At 45.1% G+C, this 22,961-nt stretch overlaps 6 protein-coding genes and 1 non-coding gene across 12 annotated transcripts in view; 6 read left to right on the forward strand and 1 right to left on the reverse strand.

Annotated features, from left to right (window-relative positions):
• Window positions 1–5,788, forward strand: part of kpnb1 (karyopherin (importin) beta 1) — an 8,273-nt gene extending 2,485 nt beyond the window's left edge. Inside the window, exons 3-21 of one of the 3 annotated variants that reach the window (XM_008330378.3) lie at window positions 7–189; window positions 281–481; window positions 794–946; window positions 1,060–1,119; window positions 1,203–1,292; window positions 1,541–1,651; window positions 1,739–1,840; window positions 1,931–2,347; window positions 2,462–2,592; window positions 2,670–2,817; window positions 2,905–2,976; window positions 3,054–3,198; window positions 3,307–3,389; window positions 3,495–3,602; window positions 3,689–3,832; window positions 3,910–4,015; window positions 4,304–4,418; window positions 4,569–4,730; window positions 4,822–5,788. In XM_008330378.3, the coding sequence (XP_008328600.1) occupies window positions 7–189; window positions 281–481; window positions 794–946; window positions 1,060–1,119; window positions 1,203–1,292; window positions 1,541–1,651; window positions 1,739–1,840; window positions 1,931–2,347; window positions 2,462–2,592; window positions 2,670–2,817; window positions 2,905–2,976; window positions 3,054–3,198; window positions 3,307–3,389; window positions 3,495–3,602; window positions 3,689–3,832; window positions 3,910–4,015; window positions 4,304–4,418; window positions 4,569–4,730; window position 4,822 (2,532 nt within the window). In that variant the 3' untranslated portion in view covers window positions 4,823–5,788. Of the gene's footprint in view, window positions 1–6; window positions 190–280; window positions 482–793; window positions 947–1,059; window positions 1,120–1,202; window positions 1,293–1,540; window positions 1,652–1,738; window positions 1,841–1,930; window positions 2,348–2,461; window positions 2,593–2,669; window positions 2,818–2,904; window positions 2,977–3,053; window positions 3,199–3,306; window positions 3,390–3,494; window positions 3,603–3,688; window positions 3,833–3,909; window positions 4,088–4,303; window positions 4,419–4,568; window positions 4,732–4,821 lie in introns of those variants that run through there. The other 2 variants (XM_008330377.3, XM_025064340.1) reach the window with 2 other exon arrangements.
• On the forward strand, window positions 4,057–4,197 carry LOC112488476 (small nucleolar RNA SNORA79). The gene has a single exon (XR_003052556.1). It is a non-coding gene; the product is annotated as a small nucleolar RNA SNORA79 (small nucleolar RNA).
• A 561-nt stretch (window positions 5,789–6,349) lies between the features above and the next one.
• ifnphi3 (interferon phi 3) lies at window positions 6,350–9,106 on the reverse strand. The gene is made up of 6 exons (XM_025064654.1): window positions 8,342–9,106; window positions 7,207–7,395; window positions 7,045–7,137; window positions 6,798–6,953; window positions 6,662–6,724; window positions 6,350–6,509 (listed from the first exon to the last, which is right to left on the reverse strand). The coding sequence occupies exons 1-6, from the start codon at window positions 8,606–8,608 to the stop codon at window positions 6,417–6,419; spliced, it is 861 nt and encodes a 286-aa protein (XP_024920422.1). The 5' UTR covers window positions 8,609–9,106; the 3' UTR covers window positions 6,350–6,416.
• Window positions 9,107–9,461: 355 nt separating this feature from the next.
• Window positions 9,462–13,588, forward strand: LOC103393410 (WAS/WASL-interacting protein family member 2). 2 transcript variants are annotated; one of them, XM_008330374.3, is made up of 8 exons: window positions 9,462–10,010; window positions 10,651–10,718; window positions 10,807–10,948; window positions 11,374–11,505; window positions 11,577–12,026; window positions 12,110–12,304; window positions 12,442–12,543; window positions 12,651–13,588. In XM_008330374.3, the coding sequence occupies exons 2-8, from the start codon at window positions 10,662–10,664 to the stop codon at window positions 12,689–12,691; spliced, it is 1,119 nt and encodes a 372-aa protein (XP_008328596.1). In that variant the 5' UTR covers window positions 9,462–10,010; window positions 10,651–10,661; the 3' UTR covers window positions 12,692–13,588. The 2 variants fall into 2 exon arrangements, with proteins under 2 accessions (XP_008328596.1, XP_008328595.1); XM_008330373.3 differs by having other exon boundaries at window positions 9,463–9,813.
• A 264-nt stretch (window positions 13,589–13,852) lies between these two features.
• On the forward strand, window positions 13,853–17,503 carry utp18 (UTP18 small subunit processome component). Its single transcript, XM_017040421.2, has 12 exons — window positions 13,853–14,141; window positions 14,481–14,629; window positions 14,707–14,796; window positions 14,879–14,952; window positions 15,200–15,303; window positions 15,375–15,675; window positions 15,782–15,882; window positions 15,976–16,066; window positions 16,458–16,584; window positions 16,683–16,857; window positions 16,934–17,076; window positions 17,377–17,503. The coding sequence occupies exons 1-12, from the start codon at window positions 13,965–13,967 to the stop codon at window positions 17,399–17,401; spliced, it is 1,557 nt and encodes a 518-aa protein (XP_016895910.1). The 5' UTR covers window positions 13,853–13,964; the 3' UTR covers window positions 17,402–17,503.
• Window positions 17,504–17,936: 433 nt separating this feature from the next.
• Window positions 17,937–20,624, forward strand: LOC103393408 (uncharacterized). Of its 2 annotated transcripts, none has more exons than XM_008330370.2 (9): window positions 17,937–18,021; window positions 18,542–18,653; window positions 18,776–18,899; window positions 18,987–19,144; window positions 19,356–19,498; window positions 19,572–19,752; window positions 19,845–19,984; window positions 20,159–20,321; window positions 20,506–20,624. In XM_008330370.2, exons 1-9 carry the CDS (start codon window positions 18,011–18,013, stop codon window positions 20,563–20,565), a joined length of 1,092 nt encoding a protein of 363 aa, XP_008328592.1. In that variant the 5' UTR covers window positions 17,937–18,010; the 3' UTR covers window positions 20,566–20,624. The 2 variants fall into 2 exon arrangements, with proteins under 2 accessions (XP_008328592.1, XP_008328593.1); XM_008330371.2 differs by lacking the exon at window positions 17,937–18,021 and adding an exon at window positions 18,036–18,268.
• A 139-nt stretch (window positions 20,625–20,763) lies between these two features.
• On the forward strand, window positions 20,764–22,171 carry dnaaf19 (dynein axonemal assembly factor 19). Of its 2 annotated transcripts, none has more exons than XM_008330369.3 (3): window positions 20,764–21,149; window positions 21,456–21,659; window positions 21,903–22,171. In XM_008330369.3, exons 2-3 carry the CDS (start codon window positions 21,511–21,513, stop codon window positions 22,000–22,002), a joined length of 249 nt encoding a protein of 82 aa, XP_008328591.1. In that variant the 5' UTR covers window positions 20,764–21,149; window positions 21,456–21,510; the 3' UTR covers window positions 22,003–22,171. The 2 variants fall into 2 exon arrangements, with proteins under 2 accessions (XP_008328591.1, XP_016895696.1); XM_017040207.2 differs by lacking the exon at window positions 20,764–21,149 and adding an exon at window positions 21,179–21,378.
• Window positions 22,172–22,961: the final 790 nt, after the last annotated feature.

Here is a 22,961-nt window from a genome sequence, read left to right on the forward strand (position 1 = left end):
TTACAGACCACATTCCTGGTGAAGTTGTCGATGGTGTTGGCCAACCCTGGGAACACACAAGTTGCTCGGGTGGCTGCTGGTTTGCAGGTCAAGAACTCCCTCACCTCCAAAGACCCTGATGTCAAGACACGCTACCAGCAGCGATGGCTGGCCATCGATGCCAACGCCCGCTGCGAGATCAAGAACTATGTAAGGCCCCATCCTCAATCAAACCTTCAGCGCCGCCTCCAAAATGTGTTGGCGTGCCCCCGTGGTCTCAACGCTCCCGTGTGTGTCACAGGTTTTACAGACCCTGGGCACAGAGACGTACAGGCCCAGCTCGGCCTCTCAGTGTGTCGCCGGGATTGCCTGTGCGGAGATTCCTGTTAACCAGTGGCCCGAACTGATCCTGCAGCTGGTGGAAAATGTCACCAACCCATCCAGCACTGAACACATGAAGGAATCCACACTAGAGGCTATTGGCTACATCTGTCAGGACATCGTGAGTGTTGTTTTTCTGCCACCTTTATGTGCTCTGTACCTTGAGTTGTTTTCAGGTCTGGATCAAGTCCAGATGATTGTAGAACATCTCCTGTAATCAGACTGTTCCGGAACATGAACTGGACAGTAAAGAAAAAAATGGCTATTGTGATGATGGAAGTGAAGTCTTGGAGCAAAAGTGATTTGTTTTGATCTGACATCATTCTGCTGTAGAGCAGACCACTCTGCTGCTGCTCCTGCCTCCTCTTATCTCTGTGTAGTTCACTGATGTCCAGTTCTGTAATTGTAACGTTTGAACACTTGTACTTTTCAGGACCCAGAGCACTTACAGGATAACGCCAACCAGATTTTGACAGCCATCATCCAGGGAATGAGGAAGGAGGAGCCGAGCAACAACGTCAAACTCGCCGCAACCAATGCTCTGCTCAACTCACTGGAGTTCACCAAGGCCAACTTTGACAGAGAAGTACGTAGGCCTGGAGCCTGAGTAGAGGCCGTGAAGTGTTTTTGTTGAGGTTTGTAGTACGAGTCTGGCCCAGTGTTCAACGTGTTGACGTTCCTCTGTCATTCCTGTTGCAGACGGAGCGCCACTTCATCATGCAAGTGGTGTGTGAGGCCACGCAGTGTCCCGATACCAGAGTGAGTCAGACCAGGTTCCTCCGTGGTCCACATGAGTTTAAGCTTTGATATGGAGAAAACACTGACGTGGTTCTGTGTCTCAGGTGCGAGTGGCTGCCCTCCAGAACCTGGTGAAGATCATGTCTCTGTATTACCAGTACATGGAGACCTACATGGGCCCAGCTCTGTTCGCGGTAAAGATCCAAACCCCTTACCTTAATGTAGACGGTCTCTTTCCATACAACTAGGAATCCTGACGTGATGTTGTGCTTCTAACACACAAGACCAGACAGAGTCTGAGGAAGCTGTGAATGTGATCAGCTGATTTCAGCTGTGGTTCCAGAGATTATGAATCTTTTCAGCTCTGATACTTTGGTTCATTATCTTGGTTTTGCAGATCAGGTTGTCAGATTTGTCGGCCTCACTTCCTTTTCTTCTTCAGATCACCATTGAAGCGATGAAGAGTGACATTGATGAGGTAGCGCTGCAGGGTATTGAATTCTGGTCCAACGTTTGTGATGAGGAGATGGACCTGGCCATTGAGGCTTCAGAGGTCTGCTCTTATGAACTTTTGAAAAAAAATATTATTTACCCTCCCTTCCACCTACCCATTTTTGCTAATTATTATGTCTAATTTCAGGCGTCAGAGCAGGGGCGCCCCCCAGAGCACACTAGTAAGTTCTATGCCAAGGGGGCCTTGCAATACTTGGTACCTATCCTGACCCAGACCCTCACCAAACAGGTAGGATAACTGTGTGTTCATGTCATCACCAGTGCTGTGTCTTCATTAGCTCAGAGGCCTCTGACACATTTTTTCTTTTGTTTTTACCAGGATGAGAACGATGACGACGACGACTGGAACCCCTGCAAGGCAGCCGGGGTGTGTCTGATGCTGCTTGCCACATGCTGCGAGGACGATGTGGTCCCCCATGTCCTGCCCTTTATCAAAGAGAACATTAAACACCCAGACTGGCGGTACCGCGACGCCTCCGTCATGGCCTTCGGCTCAATCCTGGAAGGTCCGGAACTAAACCAGTTAAAACCACTCGTTATCCAAGCCATGCCCACTCTGATCGACCTGATGAAGGACCGCAGCGTGGTGGTCAGGGACACCACAGCGTGGACCGTGGGTCGCATCTGTGAACTGCTACCTGAAGCCGCCATCAATGAGGTTTACCTGGAGCCACTGCTGACGTGTCTCATCGAGGGCTTGGGGGCGGAGCCCAGAGTTGCGTCCAATGTCTGTTGGGTAAGAAGTACTGTGCATCATTTCAAACATCTGTGGGGCAAAAGATTCCACGTTCCCCTGGACAACTGCTGATAGTCGGGTTCCTGTATTTTATTTATTTTTTCTTCTCCCCAGGCCTTTTCGTCTCTGGCGGAGGCAGCGTACGAGGCCACGGATGCAGCTGAGGACCAGGAGGAACCGTGCACCTACTGTTTGTCCTCCAGCTTTGAGCTTATCGTCCAGAAACTGCTGGAGACCACAGACAGGTGAGTAGACGAAACACCAAACAAACAGAGGTGGTGACGTTCGTGTGTTCTTGACTCGGGTTAATCTTCTGCTCCAGACCTGACGGTCACCAGAACAACCTGCGCTCGGCGGCGTACGAGGCTCTGATGGAGATCGTTAAGAACAGCGCCAAGGATTGTTACCCTGCAGTGCAGAAGACCACGCTGGTCATCATGGAGCGGCTGAAGCAGGTCATGCAGATGGAGGTGAGGAGGTGGAGGTGCTGGGGCCCAAGTGAGCGAGCCTAATTTTCCACAATCGTGGAGTGCTGACGATGTTTTCTGTTTTTCCAGTCTCACATTCAGAGCACGTCGGACCGGATCCAGTTCAACGACCTGCAGTCACTGCTCTGCGCCACGCTACAGGTGCCGCGCTCGTCTTCGTAACCTGAGCTTCTCTGGGAGAACTGACCTGTAATCAAGTTTCCTGTATGCGTTTCCAGAATGTCCTGCGAAAGGTTCAGCACCAGGATGCGCTGCAGATCTCGGACATGGTGATGGGGTCTCTGCTCAGAATGTTCCAGAGCACAGCTGGATCAGGAGGAGTTCAGGAGGACGCTCTAATGGCCGTGTCCACGCTGGTGGAAGGTACTTGTACATACACACTTCATACCAGTACACACACACACTTCATACCAGTACACACATGTGCTGTTCGTGTGATCAGTATAACATCTGTGTGTGTGTGTGTTTCAGTTCTAGGCAGTGACTTTCAGAAATACATGGAAGCATTTACACCGTTTCTCGCTATCGGTCTGAGGAACTACGCTGAGTACCAGGTATCAGCCTTACAGAACTAACCCTCTGTGTGTGTGTCTGTCGTGGGCAACATTAACCACAAGGTCACCAATGATTGATTGATTGATTAATTAATTGACTCACAGGTGTGTCTGGCAGCTGTTGGTCTGGTCTGTGACCTGTGTCGAGCTCTGATGTCCAACATCCTTCCTTATTGTGACGACATCATGCAGCTGCTTCTGGAGAACTTGGGGGTGAGCAGATATCCTCGTGTTTGTTTTTTTTTTCTTTTTGTCCTCACCGCTGCTGTCCACTCATGTCTCCCAATCCCCGTCTCCAGAACGAGAACGTGCATCGCTCAGTGAAGCCTCAGATCCTCTCGGCGTTTGGTGACATCGCTCTGGCCATCGGAGGAGAGTTTAAGAAGTATCTGAAGATTGTATTGGACACGTTGCAGCAGGCGTCCCAGGCTCAGGTGGACAAGGTACGAACGCACAGGCACAAACGCACACTCGGACGCAGAGAAACGCGCCGATTTTTCTGACGATGCTTGTCTCACAGACGGACTACGACATGGTGGACTACCTGAACGAGCTGAGGGAGGGCTGTCTGGAGGCCTACACCGGCATCATCCAGGGCCTAAAGGGCGACCAGGAAAATGTCCACCGTAAGACCACGCTCCTAGTCACATGACCAATCCAAATCACATGACGCCAGTTCCTCTTCCTGTCAGCAGCAGGTCAGGAGGATTTTAGAGCGTCAAAGAAAAACTGGGTCCATTTCACCCAGGAAGTTGCAGGCTGTTCTCAGTCAGTCACACACTTCCTGGTTTTGCGGGACCCTACACAAATGTGTGTAGTACACGTGTACACACTGTAGTCCACTGTGAAGGCAATTTAAAATGTCCTTTTCTGTCTCTTTTTTTTTTTTTCTCTCTCTTTGGCACCCCCTACAGCTGACGTGCTGCTGGTTCAGCCGCGGGTGGAGTTTATCCTGTCCTTCATCCACCACATAGCTGAGGATGAGGATCATTCTGACGGAGTGGTGGCCAGTGCTGCTGGACTGATTGGGTCAGAACCTGTTCTACTCTCTGTCTGTGTCTCTGTGTCTGTCTGTGTCTGTGTGTGTGTGTCTGTGTCTGTGTGTCTGTTTGTCACAGTGTGTTAAAAGTATGGGTAAAGTGTCCACGTATGTTAAATCAATTTTGTGTGTGACCTCAGTGACCTGTGCACAGCCTTTGGTAAAGAGATGATGCAGTTGCTGGACACACATCCTCCCATCAACGACCTGCTGACAGAAGGTCGACGCTCAAAGACCTCCAAGACCAAGACCCTGGCCACGTGGGCCACCAAGGAGCTGCGCAAGCTGAAGAGCCAGGCCTAGTACGAACACACACACACACACACACACACTCGCCGCACGTGTTGTTCACATGTACTGCTAAGGGTCTAATCCTGGTCTGACTTTTGACAGATGCCTGACAGACAGACAGAGACGTGAGTGAAGGACAAACTTCCCACTGGACGAAAATCTTCTGTGTCTGTAAACAGAAGACGAGTGTGTGAGGGAGAGAGAGAGGTGTGTGTGTTTGCGTGTATGAGCGAGTGAGAGATGACATCACACTGCCCTGAAATCCCTCCCCCCTCTCTGTGGACTGGACTCTTGACTCCACCCTTTGCCTTTATGCTAGCTCCGCACCTGAGATAATTACCCACCTCTGGTGGACTGCTTCTGATGATGACATCACCGGGCTGCTTCTCAGGGTGGCGGACTCGTAGTGGACGTTCCTTTTTTTTTTTTTTTTTTTTTTTTTGGTTCTAGTTTTTTTGTTCTTTTTTTTTTCTTTTCTTTTGTTCTGAGCACTCAATCAGCGACAAGCTCTAACGGACACAGACACTTGGCAAATGCCGCCGCCGCCGTGTCACCAACAGCAGCACTAAAAAGTTTCAGGCTCCGCCCATTAAGGGGCCTCTCCAAGGAGCGAGTGCCAAATGAAAAGATTTGTTTGGGAAACGGTGACTTACCTTCACGTTGGTGTTAGAAAGTTCTGGAAATAAGACATTTGTACGAGCTTCTATTTTTCCATTTGCTGATGAAAATAAAATAATGTGAAACATTCCCCACGCAGTTCGTCTTCTGTCAGATTCTGGACTCGACAACCGTCTGGACTTTGACCCCGAGTTCTCTGGCTTTTTTTGTTTTACTTTTATAATTTTTTTTTTTCTTCCCACCTTCACTCTTCTGACATAGTACTCGCTCCACCTCCATGTCAGGACTTGGGATAATCAAACAAATGTCAGAAATCAAAATTCCTGTGCGTGGACAACAAAGAGGGCTTTTATTTTGTAGGGGAATGCACTTCCTGTGTTGACACATGCACTTGGAACTTGCTTTTTATTTCATAACTTTAGTGAATTAATAAAGTCTATATTGTTCTGAACATGGGCTGCTGTGTCTTTTAGTGGGGGGGGGGGCTTCTGTGTTGTCTCAGGGTTTCCCTCAAATCAGGACATCGTGTGACCACATCCAGTCAGACGGCTTCAAGCTGCGGCTTAGGCCATTAAAGATGTGGGTTTGTTGTCTCTGGTTGATCTCCTATTGGTCAGTGGTGGTGATGTTTGGTGATGTGATTGGATCTTTTGACCTTAGACTAAGTCAGTTAGACCTCGCCCCCAGGGTTTACACCTGTAGTCATACCAGTGGTGTCTTTCTGTGGCCAATGGCTTCACTGTTAGCCGTCAAGGACGTCTCAGAGTGGAGTGCTGTCATTGTTCATCCAACAGAACGTCTCTGGTCTTTGTACTGCAGTAGAACCAGTTCTGAACCTGAGTCTGGAGTCTGTCTGTGGGGTGTGTGTGTGTGTCTGTGTGTATGAAGTCACGCCCATATTTCCTGATTTTTTTTTTTTTTTTTTATTAAATCAAGCATAAGGAACTTAAATAAATAAACATAATTTAACTTAATAAATAAATATGAAATAAATATAAAATAAATAAATTAGTGTAAATAAATCCAAACATAAAATAAATAAATATTAATAAATAAGGACAGATGTGACTGTGGTGGGATCAGATGAAGCAGCCATGATATTCCATGAGAACTGTCCGCAGCACCCACAGGACGTCTCTCCTCAGGGCCATCCAACCACAGGTGGCGCTGTGCTGTAATCAGGAACAAATGCATTAGAACCGCAGGTCCGTGAACCGTCTTTGTTTTCACAGTTGGTCCCAGACCGATGTTTGTTTCACTTCTTTGCTGGTTAGAGTCTGATTCGACGGCTCTGACAGAAACAGATGCTGTGCCTAGAACGTACCTTGTGCTGTAGAAGAGCTGTGATGTCGGCGAAGTAAGAATCCAGGACGTGAGAACCTGACAACTGAAGAGAGGAGTGAGTGAGTGAGTTGAATAATAAGTGACTTATTAGTGACTAAATGAATGAATGAACTTACACATTGTCCCTGGTCCAGCAGACGTTTCTGCAGGTTCCTGAAGGTGCTCAGTTTCATCAGGTTCCAGTTGACCCCTCCTTCCTTTACGTTGTATTCGGAAAACACTTCCCTGGTTCCGTTGAGGGTTTCATGCACTACCCATAACACCTTGCGACACTGCAGGGAGCCAGTCACAGATTCAACGACCGAACATGAGCATCAGCTGCTCTGTGATAGGCTGAGAGCCGAGGTGACATCACAGACTTACCTGAGAGTGAGTGGATGTTGCAGCAGGTAAGATGGAGGTTGGGAATGTGATGTTGACGTTGTAAGGGCTGCAGTGGACAGGAAAGTTTGGTCCCTACAGGGCAGAGAAAGCATGAGCACTGGTTTCACGAGGTGCTGATTCTGGATCAGGTTCTGGTCTTACCAGGTCTGCAAGCAGTTTTTGGCTGGACTGGACGAGATTCCTTTGGAGTCTGCATGTGGGCATGGCTCCCAGAGGATGCTGAAGACCACATAGGTAGATGATGACAAAAAGGACGATAGAAGACGGCATCGCTTCGGTCTGACAGTGATTGGTCTGGCGAAGGTCCTGTTTTTCCAGCAAGCTCTGGTTCTAGAATGTAAAAACATACATTACTTTTTTGACAATATTTAATATATCCAGTGATGCCTTTGCGGACATCTGTTTTTAGTGATGCCTTAACTTCTCACCAGTGTTAAATTCAAAAGTTCAGGAAAGGTCGAGAAGGAAAGGTTCAAAGTTGTTAAAAGTTCTAACCCAACGTTCCGTCTAGCAGTCGATCAGTGTTTTAATATCGATGATCTGATCAACGCCACGGTGCTTTAACAATTGTGAGTCGTTGACTTTTATTTGTCGAACAGAACGGTCGTGTGGAAACTGACTGGCGGCCTTTTCCAGCTCACACTGCAGTTGATTGAAAAGACTAACTGACTAACTATTTCCATTCTGATGTGGCGCTAGACCCTGAAACGAAACCTAACTAAGTCACATGGTTAACTTTATCCAGGTAATTTCAGTCTGAACTCGGGCTTCAAACGGTGGCAACAGTTTCCATCTGACAAAGTCTCGCTGGAAACATAGTCTGACGCTAATAACCAACGAACCGACAACCCAACCGCCGCGTCTCTGTTTCCAAACTGGTCATCAAATCCAAATAACTTCATCTTGAACTCAGTCTTCGAAAGTTTTTTCGGAAACATACGATGACGCACAGACCGACGCAATCATTTTAAATGTAGAATAAACTAATACGGCTAACTTCAACGTGAACCCTGGTTGAACCTTGCTGCACACGTTAAACTTTCTAAGTTTAACGTTGTTATGTTCAGCGTCGTCTCTTGTTCAATCCAACCGACTTCCACATCAGCAACATTTAACTAAGTTAACTTCAGGTTTAACTGAAATGAATTCAAATGGTTTTAGCTTTAACTCTGGTTAATCCAGCTAACTTCATTTTTCAATCCAGTTAAATGCCTATAACTCCTGTAATAATATTTAAAAGATATTTTAGTTGATTCTGAAAATGATTATTCCAGACCTGGAGAGTCCTGTTGGATGATAGGTCCTGAGGTCCTGGAGAGTCTTGAGGTCCTGGAGAGTCTTGAGGTCCTGGAGAGTCTTGAGGTCCTGGAGAGTCCTGAGGTCCTGGAGAGTCTGAAGATTGTTGTGAGTCTGATGTCTTGTTGGTGTGGTTGTTCTTCAGGTGGTTGTTGTTTAAATAATTCACCATTTTAGAAAATGAAAATGAACCCTCGGAACTTTCGGGTTTCACACTAAAAAACCAGTTAAACACAAATGTTGACATCAGCAACAGTAAAACACCTAAAACAAATTAACACACACACAGAGTGATGCAATCACAATAATATGCATAAACATATTAACACAAACACAATGACACACCTCAACCACCACACAGACAAGGACAGACAAGACACTAATACAAAACAAACACAGTAAGACTCACACAATCAGTCCCAAACACACACAGTGATCCTGAGCCTCAGATAGGACCCTGGTGCTGGTCCTGGTCCTGGTCCTGGTCCTGGTCCTGGTCCTGGTCCTGGACCAGGTCCTGGTCCTGGTCCTGGTCCAGGTCTCCTCGTCTCAGTGTCCTTTCTCAGAGCCCACAGCCCGTCCCTAAAACAAGAACAAAGAATCAGCGTTCAGTTTTGTTATTTCATCATTATTTTTTTTACACAATAACTATTACATCCAACCATTCACACCAGCATTTACACCTCCAACCATTCACACTAACATGTGCACCGCCAAGTGCATTCATGACTAATAATCACTAATAATTGTTCAGTAAATGTGAATGGTGATGTAAATGATTATTGATATTATTGATCGATTTTCTCATATTGATCATATGTTGTGGTCATAAATCATGATTGATTTTCTTTAATGAAGAATACTAAAAAAACTTACTTTATTATAAATGTATTGATCATAAATGTAAAGGAATTAGTTATTTAAGATAATAGATGATGATTATTATTGACATGACGCTTTTAAATGATTATAGTTGATTATCGTTAATGACTGTGACTAATGATGACTAATCGTTTCATAAACAGCGACTGCAGGCATTCTCTGACTCTCACATTTCCAACTGTGCTGTGGGGGAAACAGACGGGCCACGCAAGGGTTTCTGTTCTGAGAGCTCGACTATACGTTTACGATGAAAAAATGAGAGAAGGAGGGAGGGCGGGAATTTCAGATTTCCTCAGAAAAGAGAAAATGAAGCAGCAGGAAGTAAAGCTCTGTGGGGCAAGTCCCTCATAATTTCAGATCTCAAAAGAGAAATTGGCTACGTCACCACTCTGGGACAAGGCGTAATGCTGTCACAGTAATTAGGTATGGGGAAACGGAAACGGAAACGGAAACTGCTCATGCGCAGAACTAATCTGGTCAGGTCTCGAAACAGAAACGGCAGCGGGTGCCAAACACGACGCGCGTGTACGAGAATGAGCGAGTCAGCGGGAGAACGGTGACGTATACAGGGTACGTTAACCCGAACACGCACTTTCGCCAGAACAGTAACAGGACCTGGTTGTTGCAGCGCTGCTAATGCTAGTGACACTGTTAAAAGCGTAGCCTGAGCTAACAGTAAATGCTAATGGGGCAGCCCCTGGCCTAGCAGACGCAGGGTTCGCGCACAACTCCGGAGAAGTGCTGGTTCGAGTCCCGCCTCGGTCGTGGTGAGCACCCACTGCTGATTTGAGAGGTTTCATTTCTAATGAACATGGCTTATATAGAATTTAGTCGGATGTGGACCGCGTTTAGGGTTCGACAGCCCGGTGTACACTGTGATATCAGCATGAACATGTTATTTATTATTGACTATTTGTAATTCAGCCGTTTAAAAAAATAAAAAAATCATGTTTTAATATGTATTAAATGTATCCCCTGGAATGATTGACATCGAACACTTACGTATATAAGGCTTTACTAGTAAAGTGCATATTCATACACCAGGCATTGAATGTGCTTTTCATTAAAGAACATTAGAAGAAAAAAATAAAGCAAAAAATGAAAACACAAATAAATGTTAATATTATAACAAAAACAAGTAGGATTATACAATTAAGATTTTAATCATAATGTGGAGATACGTTTTTGACTTGGATTCACAAATTCACCTTCGGAGCCGACTTTAATTTTGCTGGTAGAAGTTTGTTCTACTTTTTTTTTTGCAGCATAACATTTAATTGTCAGATCCGACATGTCACGCTGCTTTTTATTGGATCAGCCCATGTCTGCTGGCTGTGGCAGTGTTTGACAACATGTTGATGTGAATGTGATCCACACCAGCAGCTCACTGCTACTTGTCTTCATCAGGAAAAAAAAAGATGTCCAACCACCAACCTCCCCTGGGAGGCGCTACAGACACAACCGCCTGCAGCCAGGTCAGTAACATATGAGGAGTCTTACACGTTAAAAGTGCCGAAGAGTTGCTGATTCTTTAACGTCCTCCGCACGTGTGTCTCTCTACAGCTGAAGAGTGAAGATCTTCAGTGTCAGGACGCACTGAGGAAGTGTGAGCACAGCCAGCACCCGTACCTGCGCCTTTACCAGTACCTGCAGCAGCAGCCGCCGCAGCAGCGACCGTCAGCTCAAAAAGCTTCGCCGCAGCCCAGTAAGACACGCCCCCTCTGAGACTCAAGAGATTCAAGTTGTGCTGTCAACACGTACGCAAACGCGTCGTGACAAGTGCAGATTTCAGTGATCCAATCACCACCAGGAGTGGATGATCGGTTTCTGAAATGATACATTTAGTGGTCGGGGGGGGTCGGGGGGGGGTGTAGCCGGATCTGTCCGAGGAACCACTCTAGAATTATTTTTCTGCAGATATTTTTATTTCTTGCTGTGAAATCTTACTTCATCGTCAGTCATCTCACATGATTTAAACTCATTTCATCTTCATCCAGCAGCCTCACTGGCCCCACCTCCATCCTGCACCCCCTCCTTCCCTTCCTCTGTGATGTCATCATAGTGTATTTGTGACATCATCCCATCAGGAGCTGGAGCTCTGCTTACCTGTCCAATGGTTGTGGTTCTCAGAGCCTAAAAGAGGAGGAGCCACGGCAGGAGTTGGAGTCGGCGTGGATGGAGCACCAAGTCAGTCAGAAAGTGCTCCTCCAATAAGAGGGCTGTGTGAAGGGGGCGGGTCTTCCACCTTTAAGCCAATCACAGGTGGGCGTTTTGAATTTCAGTGTTGTACTTGTTTTTTATTAATTTTATCTAATTTTTTTTTTTTCCCCCAGATGGCTCCTCTGCTTCCTCCTCCCTGCTCGCCCCCTCCCCAAGCATGAGGCACTCCTCTCCTGCCCCACCTCCTCCTTCCCCTGTCTCTCACCGTGGCTGTGCCCCGCCCCCTCCCGTCTGTTTGCATACTGGTGTTAAGCCCCTCCCGCCAAAGCCCCCCCACTCTCCTCTTTCCACCCGCTGCCTCTCAACTTCAGGACGTAGCGCGGCGCCTCCTCTGACCCCAGCCCATCTCTCTCCCCGTGTCACTGGCGATGGCGGTGTTGTTGGTGGTGGGGAGTCCTGCCCCGAGATGCAGCAGCGTCAAAACTCCATCAGCACCAAGAGACCCGCCCCCTCACCTGGAGGCCACGCACCCACACGGTACCCCGCCCCTCCCCCTCCTTCATCCTCTTCATCCTGCAAAGGGCCGCCGCCCCCAGTCCGTGATTCCACAACTCATATTTCAGGTGCGACATCGACGGTTTCATCGATATCATCGTTGAGTTCATTCAGATTCTTGATGGTAATTATTGAATTTTCTTTCTTTCAGTCCAGTCCACGATGCTAGTTGCGGGAGGCAGGGAAGCCCCGCCCCCTCCTCCTTGCAAGACACAGGTCAGCCCCTCCCTCTCGTCTGACCAACCCATCAGAGGGAAACCATCAGCCGCTCCAACCCGAACCCCCTCAGCTCCTCCTCCTCCTCCACCACGTAATGGCCTTGCCTCCTCCCCTCGCTTATTCCTGGGTGAGTCATCTGCCCATTCGTCCAATCACTGTGCAGGAACACTCTTAAGATCTAGTCTCTTGTTAGTTGATCACGTATTGATCTTTGAGCTGTCATTTTATTGATCATTCATTGATTCGTTGATTTTTCTGCCTCAGACGATTTTGAATCCAGATATTCTTTTCATCCACTGGATGATTTTCCTCCTCCGGATGAGTTCAAACACTTCACCAGAATTTATCCCAGCAGGATCAACAGAGGTCACACATAAAACACACTCACAGTATTGTTTTTTTTTTTCTAAACTGAGTTCACACATTTTGACTTTCTCTCTTTATGGCTTTTCTTCTCATTTCATTTTTTTTAGTGACCAGAGGAGCTCCACCTCTACCACCCGTAGGAAGGTGAAGTGGGAAAATACACACACACACGTGTGGGTGTACTCTGGAGCAGGCCTCATACTGACATGATAGGATGGGAAAAGGTATGCACCTGGACCTGGACCTGGACCTGACCCTAGACCTGTATGCATGCTAACGCTGACACTAAAGTTGGGGTTCATAAAGTCAGTTCAGAATCAGAGAGAATCTATAAAAGGATCCAAAAACAGAACAATAGCAGACCAACATATAGAACCTGCTGCTGAATATGCATGACCTTCTAGCTTTAATAGGAAACCATTTCAGTCATTATTATTACTGATAATAATAATAATAATGTTACAGTGATGGACATGCCAGCTGATAACTATAGTTTATAGTTAAAATAGTTTGATTTTTTTTTTTTTGTTTTTTTAAAAGGTTCTGCGTTCAGGTTTAACTTGGAAATAAACGTAACTTTTGAGCACATTTCCAAAAAGGGAACATGGTTTTCGCTGAGTCCTGATTGGTTGACATAAATTGCATAATAATGTGCTTTGTGGTCCGTGAAGGCCATTGTAGTTGATAGGATTTGAAGGACTGAGTGAAGGAGTCCTCTATTGCCTACTGTTTTGTTTTTTTTTATAAAGTGTTCTGTTATTGTTATGTTATTTAAATGTAAGGGTTATTGACAATATTTTTGTTTATTGAAAATCATTTCAGTAATAAATGTCCATGTGTTTGCCTCAAATCTCACCCAGTCAGTGTTTTTTTGCTGGTGACGTTATAACGTCGACTTAATACACTCTCCCCTCCCCTGATAAACTTTTTTTAGGAGGATATTATATAGGATATTTAAGTTTAATTTCTGTCTTTATTTAAAATGAAGTCCAATGTGATATGTGAGTCTGGGCTTTACAAATAAAATTGACTTAAACGGGGAAAAGTTGATGCTCCTGGCTCTGGGAGGAGAGTAATTCTTCCTCATAACATTCTGCTTATTAATGTCTCAGATTTAATCACTTCATAATCATTTTATAATCAACAAACTTTCCACCAGGACTGCGTGAATAAAACGTCAAAAATAATGCTGATGAGAAAGTGCTACTAAAAGGCAAATTAACTGGATACAATTCGATATATCCAGACTGACCGGAAACATTTCCGACTTTCAACACTAGGTGTCAGTGTTTTTATACCACTGCTTCAGAATTCCGTCCTCCGGAAGTAGATTGTTGGTGTTTCCGTCTTTTCCCCTTTTCACACACGTTGTTTTCGTCAACTGTGGGTAAATCGTAACTTTTTGACCAAGGTTTAAAACAATGTCGGAGCAGAAGAGAGCGCGGCCCCGCGGCTCAGATAAGGCGGAACAGGAGCAGGAAAAGCGGCGGAGGAACACGGAGAAGGTGGCCGTTCTGGGGCAGGAGGACTCCAGTGTTAAGATTCTGGAGGAGCTGGTGTTCGGTGGGGAGGACGAGCTGCTGGACAGACTACTGCAGGTGGGTTACAGAAAAAGCAGACGAAAAGTAGGACAACAACACTGAAAGATGGCTAAATGTTAGTGACATTAGACATTAGATAAACACGACAAAATAATAACTTAAAAAGGTAGAAGGAAAGTAACATTCATCTCCACAGTTGTGTAAACACAGTGAGATTTGACCAGGTTTTTTCATTATTCCTTTGGACTAGAATCAAGCTCCGAACGAGAAATTATCTAAAAACTATGTATATTAGTAAAATCACCATAACAATAGCTGAAAGTTAGCTTGTAATATGGCAAAATATTTGTCAGGGTGGAGGGAATACTGAGATTTTCATGTTCTGTTCTGTATTAGGACGATGAGGCGCTGAGGAATAATTCATCAATATCCATCCAAGAAGAAGAAGCAGAAGAAGAAGAAGCAGACGAAGACGGTCCAGAGCCACAACCAAAGAAGAAGAGAAAAGCAGCCTGGGTGGATGACGACGACGAACTGGAACAGATGTGAGTGAGCGAGCGAACATGCCTACAAATGTTCGTGTGTGATTTATGATTGTCGTGAATGTGTGTTTGTGTTTCAGAGTGGACATGACTCATCGGTCCAAGAGAGCCCTGGTTGGTGGCGCGGCTGAAGTGTCCAATCAGCAGCTGCAGCAGAGAATGAAGGAGCAGTGAGTTGGACCTTTATCTCTTTGTCTGTCTGTTTGTTTGTTTGTTTGTGTGTGTGTGCGCGCTGACTCTGTTGTGTCTTAGATTTCAGAAGGCGATGGGCGGGACTCCATCGTGGGCACAGCTGTGTGATGGACAGAAGAAAAAGGACACGATTGGTAAATTGTTGATAGGTTTCTAGAACATTGATGTCTTTTTCACCTGTAACAAACTTTAATCCTAGTCCCTGCCCTGTTTCTACACACACACACACACTAATCTTTTAACTTTTCAACTTTTCTGCCTCGTCTGGATTATTTGAATGTGGTTTGACCGGAGTCAACTACTTAATCTGTCTAATGTGGCTAATCTGTTTAATCTTAATCACAGAAGTATGAGAAACCTGTGTGTGTCTTGTTCCTGAAGGTGAAGATGAAGATGATGAGGAGGACGACGACCCAGACGATCTCCTGAGGACGACAGGAAATCTACTGACGACCTCGGAGCGTCTGTCCAGTGGTGTCCTCCAGGTCTGTCACAGTTGTGGTTTCTGGTTTTGCTCCAGGATTCTCGTGAACTAAACCTTGGATCTTTACCGCAGATAAAGAAGTGCCGCCATGCCAACACTGCACGTCTCTCAGAGGATCGGCTGACCAGTGTCCAGTTTCATCCCAGTGCTCAGGTGGTCCTGACAGCCGGAATGGACCAGTGCCTGTCCCTGTTCCAGGTGGACGGAAAGAACAACCCAAAAATCCAGAGTGTCCACTTGGACCGTTTTCCAGTTCACAAAGCTCGCTTCAGTTCTGATGGACAGATGGTGATGGCCACCAGTGTGAGGAACAGGATGTTCTACCTGTATCACATGATCCAGGGACGGGTGATCGGCGTACACACACTCAGAGGTCAGGGGTCATGGCACCTACCACTGGAACGTTAAAATGTATTAAAGAATAAATTCATGTCAAAGAGGGAACAGGAGATCAGAGGTTGTGTCTCTTCCTGTTTCAGGTCTGAATGAACCAAAAGTGAAGGAGTTCTGCATTTGTCCTGAGGGAGGTGCCGTTCTGCTGACAGGGACCAGAGGCTATGTGCATTTGCTTGAGCTCAAGGTAAGCACACAGACATGAGACTGCAAGAAAAAGAAAGTCATCAAATGATCAACGGCTTGGCTAAAAACCTACAAAATTGTTTGTGTCTGTCAGACTCAGGAAGTTGTCAACAGTGTGAAGATCAACGGCGAAGTCAGGGGTGTGACTGTGGCGGGTGACAGCAGTAAAGTCTTTGTTCACTCAGGTGAATGATTTCACTAAATGTGATTCTTTAAACTTCTTTTTCTTGGGTGTCTTTTGTCTCAAATGTTTATTCCCAGATTTCTGATCTGTTTTTTGGAAACTGAAACAAATCCCATAGAAAATCTAGAATTCTCAGATGAAACTGAGAAATTTGTTTATTTCTCTTAAGAACAGCATTCATAAGAGAGACGATGTTTGTGAATTTGGGCAAAACAAATAAAAGAGTACTTAATTCTAATTCTGAAAGAAAATCTTGAGATTTAGATCATACGTTAATACGAAAAGTCAGAATTTTATCTAAAAATGCAATAAAAAAACGCATTTCTTTAAAAACACCCTCTTCAGTAACTACAGTCATGTGACTCTGCTGTTGCTGTGTGTGTGTTTCACAGATGAGGGACAGGTGCACATATGGGATGTTCGCAACAGTGGTCGTTGTCTTAACGTCTTCACAGACGATGGTTGCGTGACGGCAACGTCAATCGCTTCCTCACCTGATGGACGTTTCCTGGCGTGCGGGTAAGAACCACAGTTCTCTCTGTGCTCCCGTGGTCATTACCTGACCATCTCTAAACCTGACCATCTCTAAACCTGACCATCTCTTCTACCTCTTCAAGGTCTCAGTCAGGCGTAGTCAACATCTACTCTCAGGAGGTGTGTCTAAATTCAGCCAATCCCAAACCTCTGAGGGCTGTTAAAAACCTGGTGACACCTGTCACTGCCATGACCTTTAACTCCAGCTCTGAGATCCTAGCCATCGCCTCCCAAGCCCAGGACGAGGCTGTGCGGCTGGTGAGAAGAAGGTTCTAGATCTGACCTGGTTCTGTTGTCATTCTTGCTCAGTTCTGACCCTGTTCTGTTCCCCCAGGTCCACCTGCAGAGTCTCAGTGTCTTCTCGAACTTCCCCGTCTCCCGGAGGAAGATGACGTACCGGACGTCCTGCATGGACTTCTCACCCCACAGTGGCTTCTTTTCTTTGGCTAACAACAAAGGCCACGCCCCCCTATTCAGGTGATACATCTGTCATGTGACCTGCACACATCAGCATGCAATGCCTTAGAGTGAACAACAATATTTACTGCAGAACCTAATGATTATACCACAATAAGCTTCACAGAAATAAATCTGTGATTTTAGCTCACAGGGACACAGCAGCGCCCTCTGCTGCCTCCGTCACTCAGTTACCATTTGTGAGAAATGGGCAGTGGAATATCAGCTGTTTTGTCCCTATGAGCTAAAAACATTGGTTTTCTCTACGGACTTTGATGTGGAAAAAAAGTGATGGTTGACAATGTTTTTTTTTCCTTTCAGACTTCTGCATTACAAAAGTTTTTGAGCCCAGAAGATCCATATCTGATGAACAAACAAAGACATCTTTATATTTACGATTATAGTAACGATGAATGATCATATTAAAGTTAAAAAAATTATCAGCTGATTTTTTTTCAATCCTCATACTTTTAAAAAAATGTTTTTTTCTAAAATTCTCACTCACTTTAATCCATTCAGTAATCAAATTTGTTAGAACTGTGTTGTCAAGATAATTTATTTTATCATTATTATTTAAAACAACATCCAACAAACTTAGTTTAATTCTATAAACAACAAAACATATTCCTGTCCAGATTTTTATATAAATCCATATACTGTATGTATGTATATTTTTCAAATGTTTTATAAGAAAAATAGAATTATAGTAGATTCCTTTTTTAATATATCCTAACCGTGTCATCTAAAATATTCCAGGTTAGTCAATGTGTTTTTAACGTTAAGGATCTGTGTGAAAATAAGTCACAAACTAGTAAATATTTCGACATGTTTTTAAATTACGACATGGAAATAGGACCTTGCACTGCGCAACTCCTGACCGCTAGATGTCGCTGTGGTTCATGTTGAACGAAGAAATTGAGAATCACGTGACTCTCGGCGGGCGTTTGAAAAAAAAATGGCTGAAAGGTAGGTTGTTTGAGAAAACAAGTTTGAACTTGAGTCCACAATCTTTCTTAATGGTTTAAAAACCATTTGTGTTGTTGTCTGTTAAAGCAGGGACTTGTCCTAAAGCTGGATAAATACAAACTGACACTGGCGCTACTTTAAACTACGACGGAGGGAATTGTTTGGAATCTTCGCCGATAGCAGATTAGCATATTAGACAAAACTGCATTTTCTTCATTGTTTACGTTGGTTCGTCAGCGATGAAAAGGTGGCTAAATCAAATACTTTTTGAGCCGTGACATGGTCATGGACCAGAGCTTAACCAAATATAAATACATGTGAAAGTTAAGAGTGTGTACTTATATAACTCTAATAAGTATAGCCTGTATGACGTGGCTGTTTGTTGTTTTTAGAACATTGTTCTCGTCTCGTCCCAGTTTAGGCAGGGGAACAGATTCATCTTGATGTCAGTTATTTAGTAATGGTAAAACATTGCTTTTGTATGAATGCACTCTGATGCTAAAATATGTGTGTGTGTCAGTGTATTGCAGCACTGTGACCCGGTCCTGCTGGACCAGGGTCTGTTGAATTCATGTGGAGACTCGCAGCAGCTGGAATCGGCTGAGGCAGCACAAGTGGTGCTTCACCTGATGGTTAGTAAAAAGATTATCAGTCAGATTAATGGACAGAAGAGCAGAATTATAATAACAGTGAGGGTCAGAATACTAACTAGATAGTTTTTTTCCCGCTGGTTTTTGTGTGTATGTGTTTCTAGGACAGTCGTCGTGTCCAGAAGGTGGTGTGGCGTCAGCTCTTTGTTCTGGACTCCATCATGTCTCTTTTAGAGGAATTGAAGTCTTCACAGCAACTGGTGTCTCAGCCTTGTCCTCCTCTGCCTGGTATTCATGCAAGCACACAAGACAGACACACAAACACACACGAACAAACACACACAAATAAAACCAAACTTGTTGTGTGTGTGTCAGGGTCCGGGGCTCGGTCCACCTGGAAGTCTCTGAAGGTCCAGTTCATGTCCAGTGTGGAGGAGACAGAGACTCTGCTCCAACAATTGCAAAACAAAGTCCAACAGACTGAGGACAGAAGACACAGATTGAGACAACTGCTCTGCAGACTTGACGACAAGGTGTGTCCTACAGCCCAGTCACACGAGCTGGGGACTATGTCCTCCTCACATGTCCATATTTTTCTGTCCTCTTGTCCTTTTTTTGTACATCTTATACACTCTTCTCTCCTCTTTCTCCTCTCATCTCCTCCTCTCTCTCCTCCTCTTGCCTCCAACATCCTCCCCTACCCTTTCCTCACCCCTTCCTCTCCCCTTTCTTCTTCTCTTACAGAAGGAACAGTGTGAACAGCTGAAGGCGGTGCTGCTCAAGTCCAAGAACGCACTGCAGGGCTGTGAGGATCAGCTGATCCAGTTAAGGGCCCAGTCAGAGGCAGTGCAGGAACGGCTGAATGTGTGGCAGCAAGTCAAGGACTGGTGAGTGAGCTCTCAGATCAGGTGACCCAAACGCTGAGCAATGATTGGCTGCTGAAGGCCACTTCCCGTACAGTCTGCAGGTGCTGGTCTCGGCTCACCGTGATGTCACACAGATTACGTTGCTGTCGGTCGAGCAATCCGAACTCTGCGTTGAACTCAGGCCACGCCCATCCTCAAAGCTCTGGACTAATCAACTGGAGCCGCTGAGGCTGAAGATCAGCTGGAGTTCAGATCAGCTGACGTTCAGCCTACAGGTGAGTCACATGATCGTCAGAGGGTTAAAAAAAAGATCTGTCCCTCTCCTTTTCTCCCTTCTTTCTCACACACACTCTCTTCTCCTCCCCAGGTGGAGGAAGGTCCAGCAGGTTTGCTTGAAGACAGTTTCAGGGGCAGATATTCAGAGTTGAGTGCCGCCCTGCTGGAGGTGATGCAGTGTTACATGGGTGAGGCTGAGCTGCTGTTGGAGGTCCAGAAGCTCCGTTCCAGGTCAGTTAATAGATGATCAATGATTAACAACTGACTTACTTAACTAGAAACATTTTGTTTTTCACACAAGGGTCCAAAGAGGAAAATAAATAATTTTTAGCTCAGGCAGACACAGGAGCTGACGATCTCCATTTCCTTGTCGTAGACTTACTCCATCTCTCTCTGTTTCAACAGCTTTGCTATTGATTGGCGTCCGTCTCAGCGCCTCCTGGTCTACCTTAAATCAGCCACAGTAGTGTGCCACCTGCAGGTGGAAGAGGGATATCCGAGCAGTGGAGTAGTGCGTCTGCAGGGCATCGTCAGAGAAGGACAGACCGTGGACATCAGTGGACTGAAGGTAAGACGCAGTGTAGAACTACTGAAGCAGCAATAGGACAGATCAGAGGTGATGTCAGCATGATGTCATCAGAATTAGTCTGGATTAACATTGGATTATTTACCTCAAAAATGAACAAAAGACAAATGAAATCTATGTTTGTGTTTTTCTTTTTTTTGTTTGTTTGTTTGTTTGTTTGTCTCAGTGTCAGTCTCTCTCCAGTCTCACAGAGTGGTTGCTGCTACTTCACGATTTCCTCAATTAAATGTGTTGACATGACAAATGTTTTTCTTGAATAAACCTTTTTTATAGTTCTATTTCTAATCTCTCGCTGTCCCTGAATAGAGTTATAAAAAATAACACTCGTATACATGAAGATAAACAGGGGGAAAAGGGACAGAGTTGAAGATCAGATTCAATTTGATTCATTCAATCAATCAAATTAACTTGTTTTAACTACAGTTTCTCCTTCTGGCCTCATGTCATCATAGTCAACAACAGCAGGACTAACCAGGAAAATAGGTGAAAAATGAAAGACCTTTCACAGGAGATCAGTTGATGGAGAAGATGGAAGGAAGGAGGTGTTTGTGAGGTGATGAGGAACCAAAGTCACTCCTGTTTATTCAGTCTAACATAGTCATGGACCTACAGCCACGTACCGACCTACAAAGATATAAGAATCGAATCACTAACGCACATGTATAAGTGTGGGTATGTCTGTGTCTTGTTTCCGCATCTCTCTCTGTATCACTTCCGCCTCTCGCCACGCTGCTTCCCGTTGTCATGGAGACACTGTGTTGCTGAAAGCCGCTGAGTGAAGATTTAAAGAGGAGCAGGTCGAACCCAGGGGTGAGTTCGTTGACGTTCACTTCAAATTGAGTTAGGAAAAAAAAAAATTAAAAATAGCGAAAGAAGAAAAGTAAACGTATTTCTTAAGTAAGTTCGTTGTTAGACTGAAGTAAACCACGGCCATTAACGGCACGGTTAGCCTCAGTCGTGACTGAACGAGCTACGGTAAACCACGGGTCACCGTTAAACACTAGTTAACCTGCTTACACTAGTCTCCAGTTAACCTGGGGTAAGTTTTTTTATATTTTTTATTTTTAAAGTTAAAGACAACCACTGACTGACTGCTGTTCCGCTCTCCCCATGTAGGAGGCGTTACTGCACGTACGGGCGTCCCCTTTGACCCGTGTGACATCATCACGCGATGGCCTCCCAGCAGCGTGATGTCATCAATTTCTCTGCTCTGGAACGCGAGGTGCAGGTGGCGTTGGAGTCCGATCGTCGACACCAGCGAGAGAACGCTGCTAAAGTCCGGGCGGTAGAACAGAGAGTCGCCACCTACGAGGAGTTTAGGTAACTGCAGCTGAACAGGCCGTAATTACGCTGTTAAAAAAACTTTTTGCAAAAGTCCCTTTGTGGTAAACTTAAGTGAAGTTCCCAAAACGTTTGGAGTTGATTGGGTTATGATGTCAAGGTGGTTTTAATGAAAGTACGAAGAATGTTTGAAGTTTAAGACATAAGACATTTTGGACTTCTGTCAAGGACTTGTCTTCAAGGTCCTTGAGTAAGTTTCAGGCTGTGTTGTGTTTCTGGCAGAGGCCTGGTCTTGTCATCACACCTGAAGCCCCTGGAGAGGAAGGACCGCGAAGGATCCACACGAAAACAGCCGTGGAACACTGCCGTCAACAACAAGTGATGTTTTCTGTCCGTGGCAACAATGGACGCCAGATCAGTTGTGAACCCTTTTAATGTTTTTTTCCATATTCATCTCTAAGCTCATCAGGAACTTTACCTGGGTAACAAATTGGACTGCTAAGTTACTCACTAGTTTAGCTTGATAGTAAACATTAGCCCTAGCCAGAAATAATAAAAAAAAAGGACATTTAAGGACATTTATACCATTAGCTTCTGTTAGCATTAAGTGAGTGGTGATTGTACTGGAGGTTGTGTTTGTTGTGACCTGGATAACTAACTATAACTAACTAACTAAGTTCAGTCCAGTTGCTTCTTACTGTCTGTATTTAAAGGTAAACTAGTTGGCTAAACTAGCTTGCTTCTTACTGTCTGTATTTAAAGGTAGCTGGCTAAAAGCTAACTAGTTGGCTAAACTAGCAGGTGTACTTAATAATCAAAACGTGTGGTGACCTTTTTTTACCTGAAACACTCAAATAAAGGAACGGTGGTACTGTTGCTTTAAACGTTGCGCTGGTCGGTGTTCTGGGTTCTGTTTCTGGTTGGTACTGTTCTAAGTAACGGAAATGGTTGAAATTTAGAGGTAAAATGTTAAATAAGCGATTGTGCATCCTTTTTTGGAAGCGGGAGTGAAAACAGGAAGTGGCTTCTGTTGAGTCGGTTTTTCAATCACACAGAGTCTGAGTGTCGTGCTAACTTGAAAAAAGGACTTTCCAGAGTCCCATAGAAACCTCCAGAACTGTTTCAGGAAAAAGTGTGAAAGTGCAGCTCCCCCTTGTGGCATTATGAAACAGGTCTGCATGAGGGTCTTTTGGTGGACATTGAAAACACTGGTACTGCATTTCACATATTCATTGTTTAGAGTTTTTCAATGAATAGTGAGACGTCGGTGTGAGCGGAGGATCTTTGTCTGCACACACACACACACACACACAGATTCACACGCTCTGTTTGTCACTGTTA

This window comes from Cynoglossus semilaevis, chromosome 17 (genome assembly GCF_000523025.1).
Source record: "Cynoglossus semilaevis isolate Cse_v1.0 chromosome 17, Cse_v1.0, whole genome shotgun sequence".
Taxonomy (NCBI): Eukaryota; Metazoa; Chordata; class Actinopteri; order Pleuronectiformes; family Cynoglossidae; genus Cynoglossus; species Cynoglossus semilaevis.